The sequence below is a fragment of the Heterodontus francisci genome, chromosome 1 (assembly GCF_036365525.1).
Source record: "Heterodontus francisci isolate sHetFra1 chromosome 1, sHetFra1.hap1, whole genome shotgun sequence".
Classification (NCBI taxonomy): Eukaryota; Metazoa; Chordata; class Chondrichthyes; order Heterodontiformes; family Heterodontidae; genus Heterodontus; species Heterodontus francisci.
The window spans coordinates 281,463,007-281,476,785 of NC_090371.1; the positions used below are offsets into that span (position 1 = coordinate 281,463,007).

General features: G+C 42.4%; 1 protein-coding gene across 2 annotated transcripts in view; it reads right to left on the reverse strand.

The window, feature by feature from the left end:
* stpg2 (sperm-tail PG-rich repeat containing 2) overlaps positions 1–13,423 on the reverse strand; it is a 343,238-nt gene extending 329,815 nt beyond the window's left edge. For both annotated transcript variants that reach the window (XM_068046189.1, XM_068046199.1), the window contains exons 1-2: positions 13,191–13,423; positions 12,823–13,065 (exon numbers count right to left, since the gene is read on the reverse strand). In XM_068046189.1, the coding sequence (XP_067902290.1) occupies positions 12,823–12,946 (124 nt within the window). In that variant the 5' untranslated portion in view covers positions 12,947–13,065; positions 13,191–13,423. The remainder of the gene's footprint in view (positions 1–12,822; positions 13,066–13,190) is intronic.
* Between the last annotated feature and the right edge of the window lie 356 nt (positions 13,424–13,779).

Here is a 13,779-nt window from a genome sequence, read left to right on the forward strand (position 1 = left end):
GAAAGGAGTGGTTTTTAAAGAAGACCATAAAGGCAATGTCTGCTATGGCTCAGTTGGTAGCACTCTTGCCTCTTATACAGAAGGCTGTGGGCTCAAGGCCCACTCCAGAGCACTAAAATCTAGAATCATGCACACTGGAAGTACGATGATACAGCAATCATGGAGTAACTCTGGAGAGTTATGAAAAACTGACTTTGTATTTAAAAAAGAGCTTTATTTTTAAAAAGTGAACAATGGTATAAAATGGCCACTGAAGAAAAAGGGATCGGCCTTTTGTGTATTCAAACTGTCTGATAAAGACAAAGAACAAATCTTCAAAGCTAAGAGGTGTCAACTGTACCCCATCCTAATTAAATGTCTTCTTCTAAAACAAGGAAGGTGGAAGTAGCCATTGTGCGATCACCATGGGGAAGAGATGAGAACATATACTACCAGGAGGTGAGAGGTGACACAGTTTTACCTTTAAAAAAGACAGCCAGAGATAGAGAGAGAGCAAGAAGCAGCATCTGAACAGCTTGCATTCCAGCCAAGCCAGAAAGCATATGCCTTGCTGCAGAATCCGACATCTACATTATACAGCAGCGAGAGCTACAAGTAACCCACCACATTCAATTGAACCTTCAATCAAGAGAAAAATCTACACTCATCTCAGACCTGCAACCATATAGAAATTGATTTCCAAGAGAATTTAACAGGTTTATCGTAACCTTTCCCCCCATGAAAAGCCACCTTCCTTTTCCCCTCCTCTGTTTCTTCCTGTGTGCACGTGTGCGAGCGAATGCATGAATGGATGCGACTGTAACAATTTCGGGACAAAGCATATTGATCAATAAACAATTGATTTTCTATTTTTAAAACCTACAAGAAAACCTGTCACTGTCTATTGTCATGAGGTACTTCCATTATTAATATTTTGTGAGGACTCACGTTTAAAAGATTGTGAAAATTGGTTCATTTGAAAGACTGAGGAGATGCCTGGATTTGGTTTTTCTTTAATAGCTTACTGGAAAAACACTTTGGATTAAAAAAAACACTTACTGGAAGAGACAATGAAGGGCTAAATAAACATAAGGAGCCTTGCTGGCTATTGGAGTTGTTTAGAGAGAAGTCACATGTCTAGGTTTATGGTTGTCAGGGACTTTTGACTTTCTGATTTGCGCGTGGACTGTTTGAATGCTCAGATGTATATCCTGCCAAGAGAGGAACCACCCAACTCATTCTTTTCCACCTACTTTGGAAAATCTTCTGAGAATTCAGTGTGATAACTGAACCCACTATTGCAGTAATTCTCCCAAAAAGCCTGCAGTACTTTTCCTCAACGTCTCCTGAACAGAACTGCTCCAGAAAGATCCCAGTCCCAGCTGTCTAGGTGTACCCGGACGCCAGACCAAAGGCCTTCTGAAACATAACATATCTTATTCTTTTTCTTCAAGAATTGACAATAACTTGGCCAAAGTATTTTTTTTTTAAAGTTGATCTCTGCAGAGGCAGTTTTTTCATTTTTCTTTATTTTTTTCTTTAAGCAGTGTGCGTGTGCCTGTGTCTTAGGTTATTTTAGAAGGATAGATATTTATACTTTAATATTTCAAACTGTGTTAATAAGCTTTGCATCTTTATTGCAAAAATCTTGTTTTATAATAAATCAACAATTTTGTTCTTTATTAAAGAAATCCGGTTGGTGCTGTCATGCTAGGCCCCCACTTGCCAAAAATGAGGCACATTAATTTTCTCACAAACATTGATTTTAAACTGTTACTGGAGTGAAGAAAGGACTTGTTAAACAGATCAGCCGTGGCTGGAAAAGACATTTGCATATTAACAGACTGTGTTTGGAAGGACAAAGCAGCCATTCCCTGACACATTCAACGTACAATGGACTTTTGATCGCCAGACGTTGAAGGTGGGGGAGCTCACATTCCAGGTTGACTGCCAAGATGGCCAAACAGACACGAGCGACGCAGTGGTTAGCACCGCAGCCTCACAGCTCCAGCGACCCGGGTTTGATTCTGGGTACTGCCTGTGTGGAGTTTGCAAGTTCTCCCTGTGACCGCGTGGGTTTCTGCTGTGTGCTCCAGTTTCTTCCCACAGCCAAAGACTTGCAGGTTGATAGATAAATTGGCCATTGTAAATTGCCCCTAGTGTAGGTAGGTGGTAGGAGAATTGTGGGGATGTGGTAGGGAATATGGAATTAATGTAGGATTAGTATAAATGGGTGGTTGATGGTCAGCACAGACTCGGTGGGCCGAAGGGCCTGTTTCAGTGCTGTATCTCTAAATAAATAAACCAGCTCGTCGCTGGACAACCTGAGCTTTTTGAATTTGTACAAACAGTTTGGGCAGAAAGTCTGTTTGCTCCTGGACTGAGAAGATCTCTCCTGGCTGGCTCGCCACAGCCTCTCCTGTCTGCTTTCTCCCATCTCTTTCTCACAAGCCTCTGAATCCACTGGAGACACATGAACCCCAAAAGAGTAAAGTCTCCTACAGCAAACAAGGTTTAAGAAGAATACTGGGCCCCAACAAAAAGCAAGATCTACCTACAATCAAGGACACTACAGTGAGCTCGAAGACCCATAACAAAAACTCTTCAGATATTGCCTCAAACTTTTCCACTTTATTTCTTCTGCTCTTTCCTGTCTCTACTTGCATGTGTGTATTGCGTATGCACGCTAGCGTGGGCTAAAGGCCTGCTCAGGTCAGGAAAAAGAACCCGACCCGAACCCGACCGATCCACAGCAGGCCCGAGCCCGACCCCGACCCATCCCGAGTCCCTCCAATTTTGCCCCGCGCCCGACCCGACCTGAGCCCAACCCCGACTCGACCCAACCATCCCTTTACTTACCTTCCGACTCGGAACCTCCAGGAAGCTGCAGCATGTGCGTGATGACGTCATAGAGATGTCACTTGCTCACGGCACATACTCAGTCTCCCTGGTTGACGTCCCGGCCTTCCAGCTCAGGTAAGTTTTTAAAATTTCAATACTTAATGGCAGAGCACTTACCGTGTGTCCAGCCCGACCCGAGCCCGAAAACCGGACCCAAAAAAGGGGCCCGACCCGACCCAAGCCCGAATGCTGGACCCTGAAGATGGGCCCGACCCGAACCCGACGCATGACGTCAGGTCCTGTCGGGTTCGGGTCAGGTAGCAGGCCTTTAGCATGGCCGTGTCGTGTATCCGTAGGCATCAACCAAATTAGAGTTTAAGTTTGAGATTAATAAATTTCAACTTTTCTTCTTTAAACCTATGAAAGCCTGTTTGTGCTGGTTTCTTTGCCTTATAATTGGAAAGGGAAAATAATTGGAAAGCAGTGAACAAGTATTCACCAAAGGGGAGCTAAAAACACGGTGTGTTTAAAATTAAACCCTGTTACAGTAAGACTAGGTGAAGGCTGAGAGGGACCCTTAGACACCTTTCTCACCTGGTTGTAACAGTGGATTTTTATTCTGAAACTAATATAGATGAAGTATATAATTGGCTATATCGGTAACTGGGCAGAACATTTAAATATATGTTGTGACCAGTGGAGTAGTGGAACTACAGAAATGCAGTGCATTCCTCCAACTGTGGTTGTAAACATTATTTATCTGAAAAATAATCACCAAGGGGCTAAGCTCTAATACAAATACACTTGCTGCGGTCAGGTGGGAAATTGAACAGTGGGAACCACCCATGTCACACCATGTGGTCGTAACACTAGGTTTCCCTCTGGTGCCAGTACCGAGGGAATGCTTCACTGTTGGAGGTACTGTCTTTCAGATCAGATGTTAAACTGAGACCCTGTCTGCTCTCTCAGGTGGGCATAAAAGATCCCATGGCACTATTTCAAAGAAGAGCAGGGGAGTTCTCCTCAGTGCCCTGGCTGACATTTATCCCTCAATGAACTTGACTAAAACAGATAATCTATTTATTTAATTGTTGTTTGTGGGACCTTGCTGTCTGCAAATTGGCTGCCATGTTTCCTACATTACAACAGGAACTATTCAAAAATAATTCATTGGCTGTAAAGTCCTGAGATTGTGAAAGGCACTATTTAAATGCAAGTTCTTCCTTTTGAAGGAGGGGAGGGAGCAGGAGAGGCAGAGGAGTTTCAGGAGTAAATTACAGAACTTGGGGCCAAGGCAGATGAAAGCACAGCTGCCAAGGGTGGGGCAAAGGCAGATTGAGACGCACAAGAATCCACAGTTAGGGGATGGAAGGTCTGGTGGGAGAATTGTAGGTTGGAGGAGGTTCAGAATAGGAACAGTAGGAAGGGACAGGCCATGGAGGGGTATATTTATAAAGCACCTTTAATGCAGTAGAATGTCCCAAGGCGCTCTGTAAGAGCATTACCAGACAAAATATGACACTGAGCCACATAAGGCACCAGGTAAACCCACAGCAGAATGGGACAAACGTAGCACAGCAGCACCAGGTTTTATCCAAATATTAATTTCCATGGCCCAAGGACTGTGATATCACAGGAGTACCAGTGGCCAAGAATTGAAGAGTCATCGTGAGTATGGTCAATCAGGAGCAATGACTGGTAGAATCCTCTAGTCGGCAGTTAGTGAGACCATAACTATTAAGGTAATTTACTCCTTTCTTTTGCATGCTAATTTGCAACGAAGCAGTAAGTCCTTACTAAGCCACTTTTGGACATCAAGGACATTTGTCTCAAAACTGGATTTTAGGAATGTAGAGAGTGCAGTTCAGGCTTTCAAGAATTTAAAAAGTGTGGAACAAGTGTTCAGGAATACATGTGGAATATGATCCACCACTGCAATAGGTGAACCACCACAGTAAACACAACAGGCCGACTCATCCACGCTTAATTATTTAACCGAACCCTCTTCATTTTAGCGGTTGACTGCACGATAAATGGAAATCCATTTCCTCTTCCACTATCTCTCGGTCCAGTTCATTCCCTCAAGACACTGACTCATCTTTCTTAACAAATTGCATAAAGATTATATAAAATTAATGAGACCTTTCAGTGAAGATAAGTTTGGTTACTACAAAGTAGTCATAGCACTGAAACTGGCCACTTGATGTTTATGCTCCACATGAGCCTCTTCCCACTCTACTTCATCTCACCCTATCAGTATATCCTTCTATTCCTTTCTACCTCGTGTTTATCTAGCTTCCCCTGAAATTAATCTATGCTATTTACCTTAACCATTCCTTGTGGTAGAGAGTTACACATTCTCACCACTCTCTGGGTAATGAAGTTTCTCTTGAATTCCCTATTGGACTTATTACTGTCTATCTTATATTTATGGCTCCGAGTTCTGGTCTTGCCCATAACTGGAAACATCTCTAAGTCTACCCTATAAAACCTTTCATAATCTTAAAGATCTCTATTAGGTTACCCCTCAATCTTCTCTCTTCTAGAGAAAAGGGCCCCAGCCTGTTAAATCTTTCCAGATAGTTATAACTTTCTTGGATCTTGGATCAAAATGCCACAATACCAATTTATCCAGCAGGTGGAGCGCTAAATGGATTCAGTCCTTGATTGTTCCACAAGTGTTAGAATACAGGCAGTGTTGGTTTGATTCCTGCTTTTCACGAAGAAACGTTTGTCAGTTACTACAGTTTTCTCCTAAATAGCTTGGTGCTATGCAAAAACAGCAGAGACCACAGCAGTTTCTTTAAGGGAAAAGAAGACAGAGGAAGAGGAAATAAAGGAAGTGCAGGGCTAGAGGTAGAGTGTAAAACAGTGGGATTAGTTTTGGAATGCTTTAGCAAAGATTAGGCATAGACACAATGATAATTTGGGTTCTCTTCTCCCCTCCTCCACCCCCACCATTTGTGGCTGTCTCTTCAGCTGTCTAGGGCTCAGGCTCTGGACGTCCCTCTCTGCCACTCTATCTCTCTCTCCTTTAAGATGCTCCCTAAAACCTACCTTTTCAACCAAGCTTTTTTTCACCTGTCTTAATATCTTCTTATGTGGATTGGAGTCAATTTATTTTGATAAATTGCTCCTGTGAAGTACCTTGGAAGGTTTTGCTACATTAAAGGTGCTATATAAATGCAAGTTAATGTTGTTGAAAGGAAGTTACTAAGGTGTTCAAAATAGTAAGCAATGTGGAAACAGTGCAACCAGAAGACTAAATTGTGAGAGTAGGATAAGGGGACACAATCAAATCGGTTTTAAAAATGCAAGTGTAGACTGATGCCAGCAAGTTCTTCACACAATAAGTGTTCAGCACAAAGGCTAGATCTCTGCGTAGAATGCTCGAGCAAAACCCGTGGAAACATTTAAGAAAAAGTTGCATTTAACGATGGTTGATTTTTGGCGCTTTCTGCAGGAATGGGTTAAGGTGAGCCAATTGGTCTTCCTCATTTGCATCCACAATGTGATCTTGTGAGTGAATTTAAACCAAGGATTGAAAGGGCAGCATGATAACACAATGCACCACTCAATCTCCCAAAAATAATGTTTGGGGTAAAAATTATTCTGGGCCTGTTGCCGGGCGTACTCTCAACACAACGTGATTAGTGAGCTCCCAAAGCAAAAACCAATTGCTATCACTCCTCGGGCCTGCTCTGTAAACTCACCAGTGGTCATCTCCCCACAGGCAGCTCGCCCCAGGGGAGAATCCAATTTAGGGTCACCTGCCTCACTGGCAGCAAGCCCCTGGTATGTCCCAGGAGGGGGGTTGTTAGAGTGCACTACAAAGTGGGGAGTCAATCGCAACACTGGAGTTTTTCAAACAAGTGCTTAGTTTTAATTGGCAGCCACAGGGGCTGCTGGAGAAAGCTGAGCACATTGATTGGGAATTCATTTCTCCATCATGCCCTCAACAACAGTTAGACAGCTAATTCACATATTCAAGGACACACCCCAACCCAACCCCCGACAAATTTAGCAGTGGGAGCAGCACCTGCGCAGATTGAACGCAGACTAAACTGACACCGGAGAACGGAAATAGCACCTACCAAGTGTCAGCTGTGGCTCAGTTAGCAACACCCTCACCTCTGGGTCAGAACGTTGAGTCTGGGCTAAAATCTTGATCACAAAAACTAGGCAGGCACCCGGTTGCAGTAATGAGGGAGTGCTGCATTGTTGGAGGTGCCATTTTTCGGATGAAACATTAAATCAAGACCTCTCTGCGGAGTTCTCTCCAGTGTTCTGATCAATATTTACCCCTCAATCAACATAAATAAAACAGATTATCTAGTCATTGACTTCATTGCTGTTTGTGGGAGCTTGCTATGCACAATTTCACTGCTGTGTTTCTTCATTACAACAGTGATCACACTTCAAAAGTACTTCAATGGCTGTAAAGTCCTTTGGGATGCACTGAAAGCTCATGAAAGGCCCAAATAAACACAAGATCTTTCTTCCTTTCATTTGTAAGCTTTCCTGTTGCGCTCTCATTACATTACAAAGTCTTGCACTCAACTGGTTGAACAGGACCTACAAGAATTATTCCATTTACATCTGCAAAGTTTTAATTGCCTTTAGTTAAATCAGTTACTGGGCTAGATCAGGAACTGATTTGGCTAATATAGATTTATAATTAATAAACAGTCATATTGCCAGAGACAAATTTTCCAAACATATGTGTGTGTTAGTGATTCCTTGTTACCTGCACCAATAGGAACTGCAGGAGGCCATTCTGCCCCTTGACTCTGTTCCACTATTCAATTAGATCTGTTTCTTAACTCCATCTACTCACTGTGGTTCCGCAACATTCCCCAACAAAAATCTATCAATCTCAGTTTTGAAATTTACAATTGCCCCCACCCCCAGACTCAACAGCTTTTCCTGGGACAGAGTTCCAGATTTCCACTCCCCTTTGTATGAAGAAGTGCTTCCTGACATCACCTCTGAACGGCCTCGCTATAATTTTAAGGTTTCGCCCCCTTGTTCTGGAGTCCTTCCACCAGAGGAAATAATTTCTCTCTCTATGAACTCTTTTTACTCTATCAAATGGTTTAATCATCTTAAACACTTCAATTAGATCACCTCTTAATCTTTTATACTCAAGGAAATACAAGCCTAGACTGAGTAACCCGTCTTTATTATTTGACCATATAAGCCTCGGTTCTATTCAAGTGAATCTGAGCTGCATGCCCTCCAAGGACCAATACATCCTTCCTAAGGTGCGATACCCAAAACTGAACACAGTGCCCCAGATGTGGTCTAACCAGAGTTCAACCAAACTACCTTTGATAGGCTCACCGAAGCAGCTGACAACAGAATACAGCAGCAACCTTCAATCCGAGTAAGGGCAGCAGTGTGAAGATATCTACTCACCAGATTAACAAATTGTGGCCTATTTCAATGCCTCTCCCAGTCACAATTCAGCTCCAATACATTGGTACTCAAAGGGACCCAAAAGCTATACACCAAAAGCTCCCACTTCAAAAGGGCTGACTCATTCACAACCTTTACAATCGGTAAAACTTGAGATTCATATAGTACCTTTAATGTAGCAAAAACATCTCAAGCTGATTTACATTTGAGACCCAAACAGGAGTAGGAGGGGGTCATGGTATGAGCAGGAAAGAACAGCTTCAGTCCTACTGAACTGCAGCAAGTTCTGGCTCATCAATTTCATAACATTGGACAAACAATCCTTTTTTATTCATTTATACATGGGATGTGAATATTACTGGCAAGGCCAGCATTTATTATCCATCCATAATTACCCTTGATAAGATGGTAGAGACACCTTCTTGAACTGCTGTAGTCCATGTGGAGAATGTACACCCAGAGTGCTGTTAGGGAGGGAGTTCCAGGATTTTGACCCAGTCCCAGTGAAGGAACAGCAATACATTTCCAAATCAGGATTTATTTATTTATTTATTTATACAGCACTGAAACAGGCCCTTCGGCCCACTGAGTCTGTGCCAACCATCAACCACCCATTTATACTAACCCTACACTAATCCCATATTCCTAACACATCCCCACCTTCCCTATATTCCCCTACCTATACTAGGGGCAATTTATAATGGCCAATTTACCTATCAACCTGCAAGTCTTTGGCTGTGGGAGGAAACCAGAGCACCCGGCGAAAACCCACGCGGTTCACAGGGAGAACTTGCAAACTCCACACGGGCGGTACCCAGGTCGCTGGAGCTGTGAGGCTGCGGTGCTAACCACTGCGCCACTGTGCCGCCCAGGATTGGTGTGTGATTTGGAGGGAAACTTGCAGGTGGTGGTGTTTCCCTGCATCTGTGGAGGGAAACTTGCAGGTGGTGGTGTTTCCATGCATCTGCTACCTTTGTCCTTCTAGGTAGTAGAGGTCATGGGTTTGGAAGGTGCTGCATGTCAAAGGAGCCTTGGCGAGTTGCTGCACTGAATTTTGTAGTGTCGATGGTGGAGAGAGTGAATGTTTAAGGCGGTGATGGGCTGCTTTGTCCTGGATGGTATTGAATTTCTTGAGTGTCGTTTAAGCCACACTCATCCAAGCAAATGAAGAGTACTCCATCACATGCTCCATTTGTGACTTGTAGGAGATGGAAAGGTTTTGGGTAATAAAGAAGTGAGTCACTCATCACAGAATACCCAGCGCCTGGCCTGTTCTTGTAGCCACAGTACTTATGCATGGCTGGTACACAAGTTCTCAGACTTTAGTGAGGAGGCTGTGCAGCGTTGACTGTGCCTTTGGTATCGGAATCCACTGCCGGGTGTTCCATCCAGTTTGATTCTCATACATTTTTCTAATGGCTTTTGACACAAATGAGTGGCTTGCAGGGCAATTTCAAATGGCAGTTAAGAGTCAACCACATTGGAGTCACGTATAGGCCAGACTAGGTAAGGACAGCAGTTTTCCTTCCTTAGAGGGTAAATTGGGTTTTTACAACAATTCAATCACTTCATGGTCACCATTACTGATACTAGCTTTTTATTCCAGATTTATTTAATTAACTGAATTTGAATTTGCAAACTGCAATGGTGGGATTTGAACTCATAGTCCCCAGATTATTAGCCCAAGCCTCTGGTTTACTAGTCCAGTAACAGAACCAGTGCACTACCATGCCATTCCAAATCCAGTAGCACAACAACATTTGTGGAACTAAACATGATAGTGGAGAGGTAAAGCTGGATATTATGGGTGTACATATAAAAACTGGACCCCTATGTCAGCACAGCACTGACGAAAGTGATTAATAATAAGGCACCTTTCATCCCTGTTAGATGATTCAACAGTTTCTGTCTGCTAGATCATAATTCAGCAGGAGCGTAGGTGTGGAAAGAGTGCATAGAGGGCACATCACTTACCAAACAAAAGGAATATGACTTGTGACACTGAAGATGAGTAACATTAAGTAGAAAAGTGTTCAGTTCTCCAGGACTGACACTCATTTTAGATTCCATAATTTGAGGTACAGTTCGTCAGTATTTTGAAATACCAAGTACAGCCAGCACAGATTTTTGAAAGGCAAGTTGTGCTATAACAAATTTAACAATGTTTTCTAAAGAAATAAGCAATTTGAAGGATCAAAGCAATGTAGATAGATGTATATGTGGGTTTTCAGAAGATATTTGATCATGCAAGTCACAAGGGGGCTTGTTAGAAAAATCCAGGAGTATTACATAAGAGGCGATATATCAGCGTGAATAGAAAGCTGGTTAAAAGACAGGAAGCAGAGTTTTAGGGCAAATGAGTGTTACTCAAATTGAAGACAGTTTGGAAGTGGCATTACCCCGGTGACAGTGCTGGTCCAATCTGGTTCTTAGTATATCTAGATGATTTCAGCTCAGACAGAGGGAGCAGCATCTCAAAGTTTGCTAAGAACACAAAAGTGGGCAGTGGGTGGGGATATTGGGGAAATTGTGAGTAGAACTAAATACCAGGAAGATATAGGCAGGTTATTGAAATGGCGGGATGGTAGATGCAATTTAAAGTATGTAAGTCTGAGTTGTATATTTTAGGGAAATAATAATGAATGGAGGTACGTACCGAGATGCTGAGTGATATAGATAAACAGGGAGAAAGACCACTAGGAGTACAAATAATTTATTACCCAAAAAATGCCATTACAGGTAAATAAAATGTTCTATAAATAAGGAGGCAGAGTAAAAGAGCAAAGAGGCAATGATAAATTTGAAATTTTCATTTATGTTTTCAAATCCCTCCATGGCCTCGCCCCTCTCTATCTCTGTAACCTCCCCCAGCCCCACAACCCTCTGAAATCTCTGCACTCCACCAATTCAGGCCTCTTGTGCATCCCCAATTTTCATTGCTCCACTATTGGTGGCCGTGCCTTCAGTTGCCAAGGCGGTAAGCTCTGGTATTGTCTCTCTAAATCACTCTGCCTCTCTACCTCTGCCTCTTCCTTTAGGTTGCTCCTTAAAACCTCATCTTTGACCAAACTTTTGGTCACATGTCCTAATATCTGCTTATGTGACTCGGTGGCAAGTTTTGTTTGATAATCTCTCCCGTGAAGTACTTTGGGATGTTTTACTATGTTAATGGCGCTATATAAAGGTAAATTGTAGAGTTGTTGTAGTAGGAGAACATTGATTAGACTACCGTCAGAGTAAACTGCAGTTTTGGGTGTTTTTTAATTAAAAGGACATTAAATCGATAATGTTTGATGGTGATTCAGTAGAATGATGCCAGCAATGGGAAACTATAGTGACAAGCAGTGTTTGAGTTACTGATATTATTTCTACTGAAGCAAAGGGGTCTAGGAGGAGAATTACAAGGATTTTTTATCATTATAAAGGATTTTGATAGTGAATGAAGAAAGACTATGCACTCTGGCTGAAGAGAACTTAAAATGCAATTTAAAATTGTTACTAAGAGAGTGATCAGAGAGGGTAGAGGAAATTTCTTTACACAGAGGGCTCCTAAATGTATGAAATGCTTCGCCACAGGGCACAGACTATTGCATCTTTAAGGTAAAATTAAATAAATGTTTGAAGCATAGGAGAATATAGAGAAATGAGGACAGAGTGGAACAGTGGGATTAGTTTTCGATTGCTCTAGTAAAAAGAGCTGGCACAGATATGATGGGCCGAAAGGCCTCCTTCAGTGTAAACATCTATAGCTCATGATCGGCAAGGATGTAAAGTTTTAAATATACAGTGCTCTGCACGTTTGCTATTATTTTTAATCTCTTACAGTAAGGATATAAAGATCTGTTTCCATCTTACAGATACAACCACAACTGAGCAATTTCAGTTTATTCTCTGGACCCTAACACCAAAAATACTCGTTTAAATTCATCCGTTTCAACTGAGCACCACGTTTTACCTGTTATATGTAGCGTGGGTTTTCTCCGGGTGCTCCGGTTTCCTCCCACATGCCAAAAGACTTGCAGGTTGGTAGGTAAATTGACCATTATAAATTGTCCCTAGTATAGGTAGATGGTAGGGAAATATAGGGACAGGTGGGGATGTGGTAGGAATATGGGATTAGTGTAGGATTAGTATAATTGGGTGGTTGATGGTCGGCACAGACTCGGTGGGCCGAAGGGCCTGTTTCAGTGCTGTATCTCTAAACTAAAATATGTTATATTCTCCAAATTTTTAAAAATTCAAACAAGAAGTGCTGGAAATACACAGCAGGTCAGTCAAGGTCTGTAAATAAAGTCGTTAACCCGTTTGTGTATACAGTCTTTCATCAACACAAATGTACAGGCACCCAGAACATTAACCATGGCTGTGTATTTCCAGCATTTTCTGTTTTCATTTCCAGTATTTTCAAATTTTCTTTTTTCATTTATAAAATACTCTGTATGTTTTATGCTTTGAAACACACTCCCCAATACTGATGTTTGTGTGACAGGTAAACCTCTTCCACTTGGCTGTCTTGACTTGTGACAGGGAAGAGATACAAGAAGACCACACTAAACATTTCTCTTTTTTGTTTTGTGTCCTCACCTTCTTCTTTATAAATACAGTACTGCTTGTTGGCGCTGGCATTGTAGGAGGCTGGTCCCACTTTGGGTCCGGTGCTGCCCAGAGCTGTGGCGAAGATGGTGTCTCTCGGAGCTCGGTCATACATCTCTGCGAACACACAGGGTGAGCGAACCTGGGGGCAAACACCTCCGGAGGGAATTCACACTGGGGAGCACAGGATAGCTTCCCTCAGATTAGCAAGGAGCCACGTTACGAAAAGAAACGCTGGTAGGGAAAAATAATAACAAGAAAACTTACATCAGTCAAAAAATAGCCGATGAAATTTTACAGGCAAACAAGGGCGGATCAGATGGGTGAGAAGAAGGTTTTAAAGTATTTTTATACACTACATTTTCTTCGACTTAGTTTTCTTTCTGTCTTGTTCCCAGGGTTTAACCAGTTGGTTTGAACGACTACGGAATAAGTTCTTGGCGCCGGAGTGTTTCCTTGTGTCATTTACTTTGGGTCTCAGTATCTAAATGTTACTATATGTATCAGTGTGTGTGTATCTAAATGTATCTCTCTCTGTCTGTACCTCTCTGTGTCTGTCTGTCTGTGTAGCTTTTTGCTGTAGTTGCAGCTCCTGCTTCTCATTGTGAGATTGTATCAGTTTCACTGTGTAGCCGCTGCCATGGAAACCGCCGCGACTCCATGTGCTCCCCGCCCCCATTGCTGCTCTCTGATGCTAAGCTGCTTCCTTGAATGAGTTGACTCTGTTTGGCTGTCAATTAAATCAGCAACTGAAATCACTTCAGCCTTTTTTTAAAAGGTAAGTTCCAAATTCTGATAAAACTCCAGGGGAAAAACTTACCAAATTATGTTTTTTTTTCCGTTTATATCCACTATAATGTCCAGCCCCGATTTGAACTTGACTGTTTTCCACCTCCTCTCTCCCTCAAACATTTTTAAGATTCCCCCTCCCCAAAAAGAAGACCTGGG